The sequence below is a fragment of the Meles meles genome, chromosome 3, assembly GCF_922984935.1.
Source record: "Meles meles chromosome 3, mMelMel3.1 paternal haplotype, whole genome shotgun sequence".
Classification (NCBI taxonomy): domain Eukaryota; kingdom Metazoa; phylum Chordata; class Mammalia; order Carnivora; family Mustelidae; genus Meles; species Meles meles.
Genome location: NC_060068.1, coordinates 104,537,899 through 104,554,469, shown reverse-complemented (window position 1 = coordinate 104,554,469; position 16,571 = coordinate 104,537,899). Strand labels below are relative to the sequence as shown.

The following is a 16,571-nucleotide window of genomic DNA, read 5'->3' as shown; positions in this document are numbered from 1 at the left end:
CGCCTATTCTACAAACCTCTGCTGGACTATCTGCCTAAGAGTTTTCTTTTAAAGTCACTATCAGAAACCTCTACCAGCTCTCCACTGCCTGGGTAGTTAAAATCTAAGTTCCTGAGTCCAACGTCTACCATTCCCACCTCTCAGTTTCTCATGAACGCCCACATTCATATCAAATGCCAGCTACCCTGTTCCAAGCACCACATTCTACAAACACTATGGCTCCTTGCCTTTGCTCACACAGGAAGATTTTGGTATTCTCTCTATATATACATCCAAGATACTCTCCCACTGTATTTTCAGTTTCCCACTCCCATGACTCCATCCTCAAAGCTGCCACTGCCTTCAAATGCTCAGATTCTTAAATTGCCATATCCTGTTCCCCAACAAACACTTCCTGTCTTCCAGCTCTCTAACTAGCCTCTGCAGTGACCCTTCAACCTCATCAGAGCAAGCAGTGACCATTCCATTTTCTCCAAAAGTACGAGTTCCACTTTGCCTTCTCTCCTTCACCTAGACCCTACAGTCTATAGCTTCGCCCAGTCTCTACGATTACTGCCAGCTCTGTTACTACTGCTCCTATTCCTGTCTCCTTCTCCTTCCAATTCCTGGTCAGTTGAGCCCTGTCATCTCCCACCTTGCACCTGGGCTGATGAATACCGCTAGCAAAGACTCTGCAGAGCACAGTTCATTGGAGAGGCACCAACAACAGTGATTCTACGCTAGGCCCTCTTAGAAGCTCTTCCAAAGTATCCCCATTCTCCCAACTGTCCCACTACTTCCCATTTTTTTTAAAAAATTCTTGTTCCTCTTCAGTGAAAAAGAAAAAAGGAAGCCACTAGTCAAATTACTTGCTAAGTATTCTACTATTCACTGGGGGCTCTTAGCTGGAGCCAAGCCAGAAAAGGCTTGGATAAGGACTATATGGAATTATCTAGAAGAAAACTTCTGCCAACACTTGTGTAAGCTTATCAGCAACTATACCCACGTACTCATCCTTTTCTTATATTTTAATAGAACAGGTGGCCCTGAGGACCTTTTCCTTCAGCATATGCACATAACCAAGTTTCTACTATCTTAAAAACAACCCAAAACCCTGACCTGATATTCTTAATTACTAACTTCTTTCACTCACTTTACCATGTTCTAAAAACACAACAGTCTATTCTCTTTCACTTCCATAGCTCTTATCTACTCTCCTGTCCCCAGTCAATGAAAAGACCACAATTACTTACTGAGATAACAGATGGAACTTAAACATAATCTACATACCTGATCTCATTTAACCCTGTTGCTAATATCCTTGTATGTTTGTATTATTAGCCCCACTTGACAGGAAAGGAAACCAATACTTAAAGGTAAGCTACTCAAACCCCTACACTGCCAGGTAGGAAGCATGATTTAAATACTACAGGAGGCTCTGTCCTTACCTCTATGTTATACTGAAATTCTTGCTGAGGCTACGGACTTTCCTCATGCTAGATCCAAGGGATACCTGTCCTGTCCTGATTTTACTGCACTCCGGTCTTCATCTGACACTGCTCACTAGCCCCACTTCTTAGGACTATGTCATACCATTTTTCTTATTGCTCCTTTCCAGCCTTTGAGTTCCCTGCCCTTCTCCCCCTTTTGCTTGCCCCCGAAATATTAGTGACCTTCAAAACAAACTCATGGCTTTAGCTATGACCAATATGCTGTCTCCTAAATTCCTACCTCCAATCAAACCTTATTCCTGATTTCTATGCCCAAATGCCTAACACACCCATCCTTCTGGAGGAGTCCCAGCGCACCTTAAACTCTATCCTACAAGTCATCATTTCTACTCACCACCCTGCCACCTCTCCTTCATGTCCAGTACCCACCACTCTTCCCCAAAAAGACATTTTACTGCTGGCTGGATTTTCCTAGTTCAGTAAATGGTATCATTCTCCTCAGAGTGATGTAAACTGAAGAAAACATCTCCTTCCTTCCCTCAGCCAGTCACTAGGTTCCATTATTTCTATCTCCTTAGTATCTTCTGCCTTCCTACTCATTCTCACTACTTTCGTTTCAGGCCCTGATTCCTTCTCGCCTAGTTTGAAGTGAGAACGTAACTCATCTCTCTGCCTGAGTCTTCCCAGACCCTAGCAATCCAGCCTGTGCCCTTCCCCAAGTAGCCTTCCCCTGAATTACACAGGGTCTATCATTCATTTTCCTGATTAAAATCCTTTTAAGAAATTCCAAGGCCATCAGGATAACACAGATACTTCTTAGCCTAAGTCTGTCAGAGTTCTTGATAATCTAGCTTCTATCTATTTCTTGAAAGCTTCTCCTGCCACTCCTCCCCCACATATGGCCTTTACAGTGTGCCAACTGCGCTGCCACTCCGTGTGTCTGCGTCTTCATACGTGCTGATTCCTCTGCTGGAAACAGGCCAGCCCTCACCCTTCTCTTCACTCCTGACTCATCGTTCTTTCAACTCCAGGTGAGCAGTACCTCCTTTCAAATGACATGCTCCCTCGAGTACTGCCCACACGTGATTCAGATGCCCCTTTCCCAGGGCTCTTGCCACATCCTACTCACCTCCAGCACAGCACTTCGTCTGTGTGGTTCCCATTATTTATTTTCCATCTGCAGCAGACACATGCTTCCTGAGGACCAGGACTGTGCTTTATTCAGCTTAGTGTCCCTTGCACATAAGGAACTTAATAATTTCTGAATCACTACATTACATCTCCTAGGCCATCCTCCCCTAAATAAGTCTCATTCTCTCTGTGAGTTCTGTACTCTTTTATCAGCCAGCTGGAAAGAACCATGTACTAACCACAGTCTGGTATCACTTTCGAAAATATAAGTTACGCATGTTTTCTGTTCCCAGAGAGAATCTTGAGAAGAGAAACCATCTCACATCACTTTGATCTCCATAAAAAGACTTACCCATAGACAACATTTGGTAGTATTTGTTGTCAATGATCTAGGCCTATACAGCAAAGAATAATGTAAAGGCTTACTGTTCTCACTCTACTCCCGATTTTACTTATGGGTATGTGTAATCGTTCCCTTGTGTGACCACGGCCAAGTTACAATATCTAAACTTTAGTCTTCTCATTTGGAAAAATGGGGACGACAGCCACACTATACGATAGCGAGTGGGCTTCATGGAATACATACCCTTTCATCTCTGGAACACATGTCTCGTATGGGCCTAACAGAGACTGCAACATGGCAGAACCTCAAATATTTATTGAGAAAATGTATAAATCTCTATCACTCAGCATAAATGAGATCAACAGCTAAACAAACAAGAAAATGAACATTCACCCGATCATCAAATAAGTACCACCTGTAACATCTTTGCAGAGAAGTTTCTGATCCGAATTTGAGAAATGCAGGATTTATATAATTTATTCTAAGCCACAAAATTATTTTAGATTTAAGTGAAGTCAATCCAGTGCCTACATTTAAAAGAAGTACTTAAAGAAAGAAGGAAATGCACAGTGGCTAGACTATCCTGTGTATCCAATGGAAACAGTAATGGCTTTGAAATTTAAAAAATCTGAGGTTCAAATCCCGTACCTGTTTCTTACTACACCTGTGGAACTAGGCAAATTCCTAAAACTCTTAACTACTGTTAGCATCATAGGAATTCGCCTAGTCCGCTGTTAGCGTCTAGTTTTATAGCAAAGAAACAAACTTGCAGTGCTACTGAGGAATTAAAGATGATACTGGAAGTTTGCACTCCAATGCCTAGCATGCATCAGGAACTCAACAAATCAAGAAACCCTGGATCTACCAAAATCAAGCTTTTAAAAGAACCCCTTCCTATTTCAAATAGTTGGGCTCACAGAGAATACTCACAGAGATTCTGGGCCGTCTTTGAATCCAACACCTTTAACTCTTTTACTTTTTTCTTTTGCACAGATTTCTTTTCTTCTCCACCTTCCTGATCCTTCTTGGCTAGTAAGGGAAAGATGAGAAAAGCATGATTATGGACAAGCCACACTGGGGTCTTACTGAACCACTGCCATCAGGCAGCCTGCAATGCCTCCTCACTTCTATTAACAATGGTTTCCCTATTGTATTCCTTCTCTTTAACCCGTCACCCTTCTATTGTTGACACCCACCCTCAACTATAGTCAACATCTCATTCGCATTTCTTTAACTGTTATCAACAGTGCTTTTCCACCTATATGCTATCATTTGCCTGCAGATCCTTCTCTGAAGGACCAGATAATAAGTACTTCAGGTTTTGCAGATGACAAGATCTATCTCAACTACTCAACACTGCCACTACAGCATGAAAGCAAAGATGATACATAAATGAATGGATGGATGGTCAGCCTGAGGGGTGTAGTCTGCCAACCTAGTACTGGAGTCTTCCACCATGTTATCCTTTTGTAACTATTAAATATCCTGTTTTCTTGGACGCCTGGGTGACACATTCAGTTAGGCATCTGCCTTCTGCTCAGGTTATGATCCCATGGTCCTGGGATCCAGTCCCACACTGAGCTCCTTGCTCAGCAGGGAGCCTGCTTCTCCCTCTGCCTGCCTCTCTCAATCTCTTTCTCTGACAAATAAATAAATTAAATCGTTTTTTAAAAATCCTGTTTTCTTTCAAGCTCCGTCTTGAATACGAGTTGTCTATAAATTTTTTTCTTTTTTTAAATGATCTATTATAGAGAGCAACTGAGTGTGCATGCGTGTGCATGTGTGCAAGCAGGGTGAGGGGCAGAGGGAGAGACTGCAAGCAGACCCCCCTGCACCTGACATGAGACTGAGCCACCCAGGCACCCATACTGGTTGAATTGTAAACCCCACAAAAAATATTACCTGGTAGAAATAAATAAGAAATAAAGCAAACAAAAAAGAAAGTTAATGGCAAAAAGTGTCAACAACTAACAAAAATATTTATCCTTTAGCCTGTTAGTGCAGACTTAAAGAAGGAAAATGTCAAATACATGAAGATTACTTATATAAACACTTACTGAGTACCTATTATGGAATATCTTTATGTGCCAGGTTATTCTGGGCCCTGTGAAGGGAAAGTCTTAGAATGTCACTTTTGAGAAAAGACCTTTTAGAAAGCAAGAGCACAAGCTAAGTGAGTATCTTCAGGGCGAAGGGCATGCATTTCAGGAAGGGAAAGACCAATACAAAGGCCCGAGAAAGGAGCATGCCGGGTGAGCTCAAAGAAAAGCAAAAAGCTAATTACACCTGCACAGAGTGAGGGGAGGTCAGGAAAAGTCAGAGAGGTACTGAAGACAGATTATGTAACAAAATGAAAATTATGGGTGGCCAGGTAAAAATGGAGAATTAAAATATCCAGACTATATTATGAAAACTTAGAAAAAAGGGGAGGAGAAAAGTTGTAAGTAAAGCTCTCATTTTACACAGGCAAAATAGAAAGTTACATATTCACTGCTGATGTTGAAAAAGAAAAAAAACAGACTCAACTTTTTTGCTTGGCAGTAAAACAAAAATAAAGTACAAATACAAGAAAGAAAGGGATGAAAAGGTCGTTTTTGTGGAAGATGTAACTCCATATAGCAATTCACAACAACCAAAAGACTAATGAAGTACTACCAGAACTAGTAACTCAGGAGGGCTACAGAGAAAAGACAGTCATCTGTGGAGAGGCCACTTTTAGAGCACAGGCTGGAGCCATGGAAGGCATGGAGTGGAGAAAGAGCCTATGGGCAACCTCCTGACCAAACACAGACAGGCCTATCAGGTGACCCACCTCAAAATACCAACGGGCTACTAACAACCAGACAACAGTTACCGAAACAGGGAAAATTCCGTATGTCATTATACTTCCTCACCTTCCCTCTTTAAAAACATCCCGCGCCCGCTGCCTCATACTAGACAGCTTCTCCTCTGCAGTCCTGCCAACAGCTCCCTAGCAGTACATTTGATAAACTCTTGCCTTTGTTCTGCCTCAGGTGAGTCCTTTCACTGCCCGCCCACTGGCTTCCACCCAATCCTTGCCCTACATTTGAGAAGCCCCTCCAATGGAGACAGAAACCACAACATGGACTTCTCAGCTCTACCAAAATGGAGTAGCCCCATGTAGAGGAAATACAACTGTATTTAAAAACTGGGGAGGGTAAAGGGAACTAAAGGAAAAGAAAATTTCTATGCTTACTTGAACTGGTAGAACAGTATCATCAGGGCATCTGGGTGGGTCTATCAGTTAAGGGTCTGCCTTCAGCTCAGATCCTGATCCCAGGGTCCTAGGATCAAGCCCTGTGTCAGGTTACCACCTTCTCCCTCTCCCCAACTTGTGTGTGCTCTCTAATAAATAAAATCTTAAATATATATATATATATATATAATATAAAGGACTGAAATCAGAGCATGTTCTCTAACCATAATGGAATCAAACAACAAATCAATAACCAAAAGAGAACAGGAAGACACCCAAACATTTGGAAACCAAAGAACCACTTCTAAATAATTTGTGAGTCAAAGAGGAAGTCTCAGAATATTTTAAGGTACACAGAACTGAATGAAAATGAAAGTACAATACATCAAAATATATGGGATGAAGCTACAGCACTGCTGACAGTGAAACTAACAGCACCAAGTTTACATTAGAAAATTAGAAAGACCTTCAGGTCAGTGGTCCAACTTTCTATCTCAAGGAGCTAGAAAAAGAAGAGCAAAACAAACCCAAAGCAACCAGAAGGAAGGAAATAAAGAATTTATGAGCAGAAATCAATGAAAATGAAAATAGAGAAAATCCAATCACTCAAAAAGCTGCTTAAAAAAAAAAATCAACAAAATAGACTCCACCAAAATGTTGCTAGAACTAATTCATGAATTCAGTCACAGGATATAAAATCAACATGCAGAAATTGGTGCATGTCTATACACCAGTAACAAAGCAGCAGAAAAAGAAATCAAGGAATCGGTCCCTTTTGCAATTGCTCCAAAAACAGAATACCTAGCAATAAACCTAACTAAAGAGGTAAAAGATCTATATTCTGAAAATTACAGAACACTTACGAAAGAAATTGAAGAGGACACAAAGAAATGGAAAAAAATTCCATGATCACGGATCGGAGAAACATTGTTGAAATGTCTACCCAAAGCAATCTGCACATTTAAGGCAATCCCTATAATACCACCAGCATTTTTCACAGAGCTAGAAAAACAATCCTAAAATTTGTATGGAAATACAAAAGATCCCAAATAGCCAAAGCAATCCTGAAAAAGAAAAACAAAACTACAGGCATCACAATTCTGGATTTCAAGCTATACTGCAAGGCTGTAATCACCGAGACAAAAAGAGACACATAAGACAAAAAGAGACAGAATAGAAAGCCCAGAAATGGACCTAAAACTATATGGTCAACTCATCTTTGACAAAGCAGGAAAGAATATTCAGTGGAAAAATGACAGTCTCTGTAACAAATGGTTTTGGGACAGAAAATCCCTGGGTCAGTCTGGGCTGTGGCCCAGAGAACTGTCGACCACAGAATCTGCTTCCTTTCCACGATGAGTTTTTGTTCTGGGAATGATGGTGCAGGTAGGGACCATATTTCCTAGCCCATCTTACATCTGGGAGGTGACCATATGATGTAAGTGCAGACTGATGTATACTGATTCTAAGCCAGGATTTTTTTCTTATAATACAGATTAAAATTTATTTCTTGCTTTAAGGGTTAATCTTATGTTATATGAGTTACTCTCAAAACATACAAATACATACAACAGACCAAAGATGGAAAACCTCGAACTATTAACTTCTGGAGGAAACCAGAAAAATCTTCCCAACTTTGGGGTAGGCAAAGATTTTTAAAAACAAACCATGTGATGGGCAGAATGTTAAGTGCACATACCCTGTATAAGCCTTCTCCTGGCTGTCCTTAGAGAAGCAAACTACCAGGTTGTGGAGAAGTCCATGTGGCAGGAAATAATAAGTAGCCTCTAGAAGCTGACAATAGCCCTTAGCTGATGACCAGCAAGAAAACAGTTATCTATGTCCTACAATTATAAGGAACTGGATTTAGCCAAATAGCACATAAGCCTGGAAGAGGACAATGAGCTCCCGAAAGCAAGGAAATCCAGCCAGAACCTTGATTTTAGGTTGGTGTGACACTCAACATGGATACCAGACCCGCAGAAACTACAGAATAATAAATCTACACTCTCTTAATTTTGTGGGAATTTGTTACAAAGCAATAGAAAATAATACAAAACATAAAAGAAAAAAATTGATAAAGCAGACTTCATCAAAATTAAAAACTTCTGAGGTGCATGGGTGGCTCAGGCGTTAAGCATCTGCCTTTGGCTCAGGTCATGATCCCAGGTCTGGGGATTGAGCCCCCAGTCAGGTTCCTTGCTCAGCAGGGAGCCTGCTTCTCCCTCTCTAACTCTCTTGGTTTGTGTTCCCTCTCTCACTGTGTGTCTCTCTGTCAAGTAAATAAATAAGATCTTAAAAAATGAATAAAAATAAAAAAACTTCTGTTCTTTCAAAGGTACCATTAAGGAACAAAATGGTAAGTCTGGGAAAAAATACTTAATAAACACAGATCTTAATATAGGACTAGTATCTACAACATATAAAAAAAATTCTCATTATTTAATCGTAAGAAAACAACCCATTTTTTTTTTAAAGATTTTATTTATTTATTTGACAGAGAGAGAGAGAGAGAGATCACAAGTAGGCAGAGAGGCAGGCAGAGAGAGAGGGGGAAGCAGGCTCCCTGCTGAGAGCAGAGAGCTCGATGTGGGGCTCGATCCCAGGACCCTGAGATCATCACCTGAGCTGAAGGCAGAGGCTTAACCCACTGAGCCACCCAGGCGCCCCACAACCCATTTTTTTTAATGGGTAAAAGATTTGGAGAGATACTTCACCAAGAAAGTTATACAGGTTTAAGTCAGCAAAGGAAAAGATGCTCACCATCATTTAGTTATAGGAATATGTACTAGTAATTAATTTTGTTAGAAATTAAAACTACAGGGGCACCTGGGTGGCCCAGTGTTAAGCATCTGCCTTTGCCTCAGGTCACGATCCCAGGGTCCTGGGATCAAGCCCTGCATCAGGCTCCCTGCTCAGCAGGAAGCCTGCTTCTCCCTCTCCCACTCCCCCTGCTTGTGTTCCCTCTCTTGCTTTGTCTCTGTCAAATAAATAAAGAAATAAAATCTTAAAAAAAAAAAAAAAAAGGAAGGAAAGAAAGAAATTAAAACTACAATGCCTAACGGGGTGCCTGGCAGGCCCACTTGGTAAAGCATGTAACTCTTGATCTCAGGGTTGTTCAGTTTGAGCCTCACACTGGATGTAGAGATTACTTAAAAAACCCAAACCCTGCAATGCCTAACCCACAAGATTCACTAAAAAAACAAAACTGATGCAACTAAGTGCTGGTAAGGATACAAAGCATCTGCTGGTGGAAATGCGGGGGGGGGGGGGGGGGGGGGGGGGGAATGGTACCACCACTTCAGAAAGAGTTTGGCAGTTTCTTATACAGTTAAACATACATTAGTAACATATGACCTAACGATCCCATTCCTAGATATTTTTCCAAGAAAAATGAAAACATACATCCAAACAAAATCTTGCATGTAAATATTTCTACTGGCTTTACTTTTAACTGCCCCAAACTGGATTCAACCCAAATGTCTATCAACAAGGAAATGGATATAATGGACTATTACTCAGCACTGGAGAGGAGTATCTCTGTATGCAACAACATGGACGAATCTCACATACATTATGCTGGGTGAAAGAATCTTGGTTTAAAAGGTTACTTAAAGTTTGATTCCATTTATTATGACTATTCTGGAAAAGATAAAACCGCAGACAGAAATCACATCAGTGGCTGCTAAGGGCCTGGCAGTGAAGAAAGGGGATGGACAAATGGGCAGGAGGGAGCTTTTTGGAATGATGAAAATATTCTTGAGTGTGGTGGTTACATGGCTATATATATTTGTCAAAATTCATAGAACTGTACACATACAAAGGATAAATTTTACTCTATGCACCTTGTACCTCAACAAACCTGCCTATCTGAACAAATTACATCCTCAAGGCCAATAAAAATAGAGTAGTATAAGGCTGTAATAATTGTAACAAAGTGACAAACAACATTTGAGGTGAATAAAGAATGAGAAATAGACATGAAACACATAGCATATGCCAAAGAAGAAACTCAAATCAATGAAAAAAGGATGGTCTATGATACACTTTTTTCTTAAGTGACTGGAAGTAGATACTTGAGGCTCTGTGCGCCATACAGTTTGCATTTCAATTACTCAACTCTGCTAGTGTGATATGGAAGAAGACAAAGATAATGTCATCAAATGGGCACAGCTGTGTTCCAACAACTTTATTAACAAAAATGGGTCGAGGATAGCTTGCTGACATCTGGTCTAACCAATAGTGCTGGAACAACCAGCTCTCCACTTTGAAGGGAAATAGATCCTAATTTCATGCTGCTCACAAAAATAAACTCGAGACATATTAAACAGTAAATGTTAAAAATAGAAGAATATAATTTTGAATAAACAAAATTCTAAGAATAACAAAATCAAGATGATATAAAGACTGGTTTCATTATATAACATTTTCATTTCTTGATGTGGTGAAAATTACCATGTAAAATACGAAAAGAAATGAAAACTTCCATTTCCAATAATGATGCCAAGTCTCCCATGAAAATCATCTAAAAATGCCAATATAGTGTTTAAAAAACCACCCTGAAAACATGGAAGTGATAAGATGGTGATAACTGCTCCAGAAAGGTAACCACAACACTGGCACACTGTTCCCATACGTGTTTGATGGTTTTTCTGTGGCAAGGGTGGACAGGATCAAGCTTCCGTTTCTGGCTATGTGGGGAGTGTCATATGAGGCTCTCTCCTCAGTAGCTGGGAACCCAAAAGGCTACATCCTGTGTAAAGTTCAACAACAGGTTCACAGGTGAAAGCCCGAGAAAGCCTAAACTTTAGGAACATGTTGAATAAATGCAGAGAGAAAAATACTAAAAGTAATGAAAACAAACAGACAAACACCATACACATACAACACATAAAATGGAAGGCTAAATGTGATATTCACTGGCACTGAACATGAAAGCAGAAAGTGCCAAAGAAAGGGTACCTGAGTGCCACAGCCAGTGAAGTGGCTATGTTCAGCTCAAGTCATTATCTAAGGGTCCTGGGATTAAGCCCATCATCTAGCAAGCCTGCTTCTCCCTCTTCCTCTGCCCCCACCCCATGTGCTCTCACTCTCTCTCTCAAATAAATAAATAAAATCTTTTTAAAAAAGTATTAAAAAAGAAAGAAAATTAAAAATGGAATACTTGAAGGAAAAATGGCTGTGAATTTTCCAAAAGTGATAAAGGATTTCAACACAAAGAATCAAGAAGCTCAGAGAATCCCCAAGAATAATACAAGAACCACATCATGGCACACCATCACCATAAAACTGCTAAAAATCAGAGTAAAATTCTCCGAGTAGTAGGGGGTAGAACATAATTACCTCCAAGGAACTACAGTAACACTGACAGTGAAGTTGTGTTAACAAAAAAGGGAAAACAAAAAATATCTTTCAAAAACATAGGTGAAACAAAGATATATCCACACAAAACAGTGTTTATTACCAGCATAAAGGAACTAATAAAATAAATATAAAGGGGAGTAATTATTCAGGCAGAAGATGAAAAATTATCACAAAAGGAAATACAGAAATATACATTGGAAGAAGAACACTAGAAAAGTGTTTTTAAGTTAATACTGACATTACTGACATTACGAAACAAAATGCTTGTGTGGTCTAAAACATGTAGAAATAAAATACATGACATCAGTGGGTCAAAAAGGTACATTGTAAATGGAGCTAAAATGATGTAAGTTCTAGCATTATCTGGAAGGTGGTAAAAGTTATAATTTGTATTAGATTGTAATAAATCAAGGATGCATGTGTAATTTCTAAGGTACCTGTAAAAAGTAAAAAAATGTATAACCAAAAATAAAGTTCTAGGGGCACCTGGGGGGCTCAGTGGGTTAAGTCTCTGCCTTCAGCTCAGGTCATGATCTCAGAGTCCTGGGATCAAGCCCTGCATTGGGCTCTATGCTCGGCGGGAGGCCTGTTTCCCCCTCTCTCTCAGCCTGCCTCTTTGCCTACTTGTGATCTCTCTCTCTCTGTGTCAAATAAATAAATAAAATCTTTAAAAAATATAAAGTTCTAAATGAATTTGTGAGAAGATTAAGAACAGAAAAAGATAAAGTGGAAAAAAATTAAACAAACCAAATAGCAATATAGTATATATGAATTCAAATGAATTAAACACTGCAACGAAAGACTACGATCATCAGACTGCATTTACAAAACATACACACTAGATATGTGCTGCTTACAAGGGACACGCTTTGAATAAAGACACGATTGTTAAAGGGTAAATAATGAAAAGGTATACTGAACAAAAGAAAGCTGTTGTAGTTATATTAATATCAAATAAAAGGGGCACCTGGATGGCTCAGTGGGTTAAACCCTCTGCCTTCGGCTCAGGTCATGATCCCAGGCTTTTTTTCATATACACACACAGCACGTGTACCAAATTCACCCACCACATGCTGCATCAAAAAGGCTCAACTAATTTCAAAGGGTAAAAATCATTCAAAGTATGTTCTTTGACCACAACTTGGAAATCAGTAAAAAAGGTAACTAGAAAATCCCCAACTATTTCATATCAAATAAATATCCAAATAACTCTGAAGTTAGGTAAGAAATCACAATAGAAATTAGAAAATATTTTGAACAGAATGAAATCAGCATATAACAGAATAAATGAACAGAAAGTGCAAAATAAGATGGCAGATTGAAACTCAAGTATTTCAGTAATTATGTTAAATGTAAATGGATTATATGCTCTCGTTAAAACCAGTATTGTCAACTGGAGTGAAAAAGACAAAAAATGGGGGCGCCTGGGTGGCTCAGTGGGTTAAGCCGCTGCCTTCGGCTCAGGTCATGATCTCAGGATCCTGGGATCGAGTCCCGCATCGGGCTCTCTGCTCAGCGGAGAGCCTGCTTCCCTTCCTCTCTCTCTGCCTGCCTCTCTTGTGATTTCTCTCTGTCAAATAAATAAAATCTTTTAAAAAAAAAGACAAAAAATGGTCCAAGTATATGCTGTTTTATGAAGGAAACATCTAGAATTAAGACTACAGGAAGGATGAAGAGTATAAAGTTACACTAGGCAAATTCTAACTAAAAGCTTAGGGCATGTTTGTGGCTCACGCAGTTAGGCCATCTTCCTTTGGCTTGGGCTGTGATTTCCAGGTCCTGGGTGGAGCCCATGTTGGGTTCCCCACTCAGCAGGGAGTCTGATTCTCTCTTTCCCCCTGCCCCTCCTCCCAGCTCATACACTCTCTCTCAAATAAATAAAATCTTTAAAAAAAATAAAGTTAATGAAATTCCATCAATTTTAACAAAACAGTCTTTTAGGCAACAAAAATCATATAGAACATAAATAAGGACGCATCACAATGATAAAAGTTTATCAGCGAAATATAAGAATTTTGAATTTCTATGTACCCAGTAACATTATACATTTATATATTAAAATACATAAAGCCCAAAAATGAATAATCTGAAACTAATCGTGAGGACACATTAGACAAACTGAGGGACATTCTACAAGCTCACAGGTATGTACTCTTCAGTAATGTCAAGGTTGACACAAACAATGTGTCATTGTTGGATGGAACAACTGATGGCTAGAACAATTAATCCTGTTAGAACACCCATACCACCCAAAGCAATCTACAGATTCAATGCAATTTCTATCAAAATACTAACAGTAGGGGTGCCGGGGTGGCTCAGCTGTTAAGCATCTACCTTTGGCTCAGGTCATGATCCCAGGGTCCTGGGATCTGAGCCCCACATCAGGCTCCCTGCTCTGTGGGAGGGCCTACTTCTCCCTCTCCCACTCCCCCTGCTTGTGTTCCCTATCTCTGTCAAATGAATAAATTAAAAAATCTAAAAAAAAAAAAAAAAAACTAACAGTATTTTTCACAAGTAGAATCAAGAATCCTAAAATCATTGTATGAAGCCACAAAAGACCCCGAATAGCCAAAGCCATTTTCAGAAAGAACAATGAAGCTTTAGGTATCCCAATCCCAGATTTCAAGATATAGTACAAAGCTCTAATAATCAAAACAGTATAGTTTTGGCACAAAATTAGACACATTGATGAATGGAACACAACAGAGAGCCCAGAAATAAACACAGGTCTATAGGGTAAATTAATCTACAACAAAAGGAAGCCAGAATATACAACAGTGAAAAGACAGTCTCATCAATAAATGACGCTGGGAAAGCTGGACAACCACAAGCACAAGAATGAAACTGGACCAATTTCTGAACACCAGACACAAAAATAAACTGGATTAAGACCTAAATGTGGGGAACACCTGGGTGGCTAAGTCGGTTAAGTGTCTGACTTCAGCTCAGGTCAAGATCTCAGGGTTCTGGGATGGAGCCCTGTGTCCTGTGTCAGGCTCCCCACTCCAGGGTGTCTGCTTGTCTCTCAGCTCCTCCCCTGGTTCATGCTCTCCCTCCTAACTCTCAAATAAATAAAATCCTTAAAAAAAAAAGAGAGAGAGCGAGAGAGAGATCTTGTCACCTGTGACAAGATGTATGGACCTGGAGGGTATTATGCTAAACGGACTAAGTCAAAGAAAGACAAATATCTTTTCATTACACTTACGTAGAATCTAAACCAACAAATGAACAAAAAGCAGAAAGAGACTCATATATGCAGAGAACTGATGGCTGCCAAAGGGGAGGAGGGTGGAAGGATGGGCAAAACGGGCGAAAGAGATGGGAGGTACAGGCCTCTAGTTTGGAAGTAAGTCCTGAGGGCAAAAGGTACGGTACAGGGAATATCGTCAGTGATGATTTAACAGCACTGTACAGTGACAGAGGACAAGCTACACTGACTGTGAGCCTAACTGCAGAGCTGCGGGTTCCACTATGTTGTACAACTAACACTAATGTAAAACACTAATTAAAAAAAAGAGAACTAAATATAAGCATGTGTAAATAATTAACAGAAAGTATGGTGGCCAAAAAACTGTCAAGGTCATGAAAGATAAGGATTGAGGAACTGTAATGAGGAGGCTGACTCCATTTTTTGTTGTTCGTGGATAGCTGTTAAGGCTCCCCTGTCCCCTCTGCCCTTGTGCCCCACATCTTGGTGCTGGCAGCAGATTACAAGGACTACAAGGTACTGACCTGGGCCAGAAGCTCACCGTGGCTCAACATCCTAACCTCAGTTAAAACCCATGCCAGTCTCCTTTTCTTGCCCTGTCAGCCAATTTCAAACCTGCTTAAGAAGACTGCCCTGCTCTTTCCAAAGGCCTCAATTAGTTAATAATAATATCTTCTCATATCTTCTTGGTATGTGTAGGACATCATTAATCTTGACATTCAAACCCAATTTTGAGCAGGGATCCATCTGCCTTTGCAGGTGACTGTAACAGGAATTATTTCCAATTAAAGAAGATTACAGAATAACTGAATATAATGCATGATCCAGGATTTTTTCTGTAAAAGACATAATTGTAACAACTGGTATAATCTGAAGGTCATATTAGATAACAGAATTATTTTAATATGGATTTCCTAATTTGATAAATTTACTGTAGTTATGGACCTGTTATTAGGAAATGTACACCAAAGCTTAGAGACATCATGCTGTAACTACTCAAATCTTTAGAAAAAAATGATACATATACACACGTGTACTTATTCCAAAAAATGATACACACATATACATACACACATTATACAGGCAAATGTGGTAATATGTTAACATCTCAAAAATGTGATGAAGTGGGGCGCCTGGGTGGCTCAGTGGGTTAAGGTCCTGGGATTGAGTCCTGCATCAGGCTCTCCACTCAGCGGGGAGCCTGCTTCCCTCTCTCTCTCTCTGCCTGCCTCTCTGTCTACTTGTGATCTCTCTCTGTCAAATAAATAAAATCTTTTAAAAAAAATGTGATGAAGTATGTACAGGAAATTTTTTTATTATTCTAGCAACTCTTCCATAACTCTGAAATTATATCAGTATCAAAAGCTTTTCAAAAAGATGGGGTACCTGACTGGCTCAGTCAGTATAGCATGTGACTCTTAAGCTCAGGGTGGTCAGTTCAAGCCCTACACTAGGTATGAAGCCTACTTCAAACCAACCAACCAATAAAGACAAAAAGGAAGTAAACTTGACAGAACTGCAATGCTAAATCCACAAAGTGGCATGTTTTAAACCATTTCTGTCAGTAACTGATGAAACAAACAAAAAGAATACAGGAAATGTATTTAATTTTTTTATTTCTATTTTTTTTGAAGATTTTATTCATTTATTTGACAGAGATCACAAGCAGGCAGAGAGGCAGGTGGGGGGCAGGGGGCGGGGGAAGCAGGCTCCCTGAGGAGCAGAGAGCCCGATGCGGGGTCATCTGATCATGACCTGAGCCGAAGGCAGAGGCTTTAACCCACTGAGCCACCCAGGCGCCCCAGAAAATGTATTTATTTTTAAGTGATCTTTGAGTTCATTGAATGTGGACTCAAAACCACAACTCCAAGATCAAGA

General features: G+C 39.9%; 1 protein-coding gene across 3 annotated transcripts in view; it reads right to left on the bottom strand.

The window, feature by feature from the left end:
• DIAPH1 (diaphanous related formin 1) overlaps positions 1-16,571 on the bottom strand; it is a 96,728-nt gene that overhangs the window by 13,478 nt on the left and 66,679 nt on the right. For all 3 annotated transcript variants that reach the window (XM_045999121.1, XM_045999122.1, XM_045999120.1), the window contains one exon: positions 3,835-3,933. In XM_045999121.1, the coding sequence (XP_045855077.1) occupies positions 3,835-3,933 (99 nt within the window). The remainder of the gene's footprint in view (positions 1-3,834; positions 3,934-16,571) is intronic.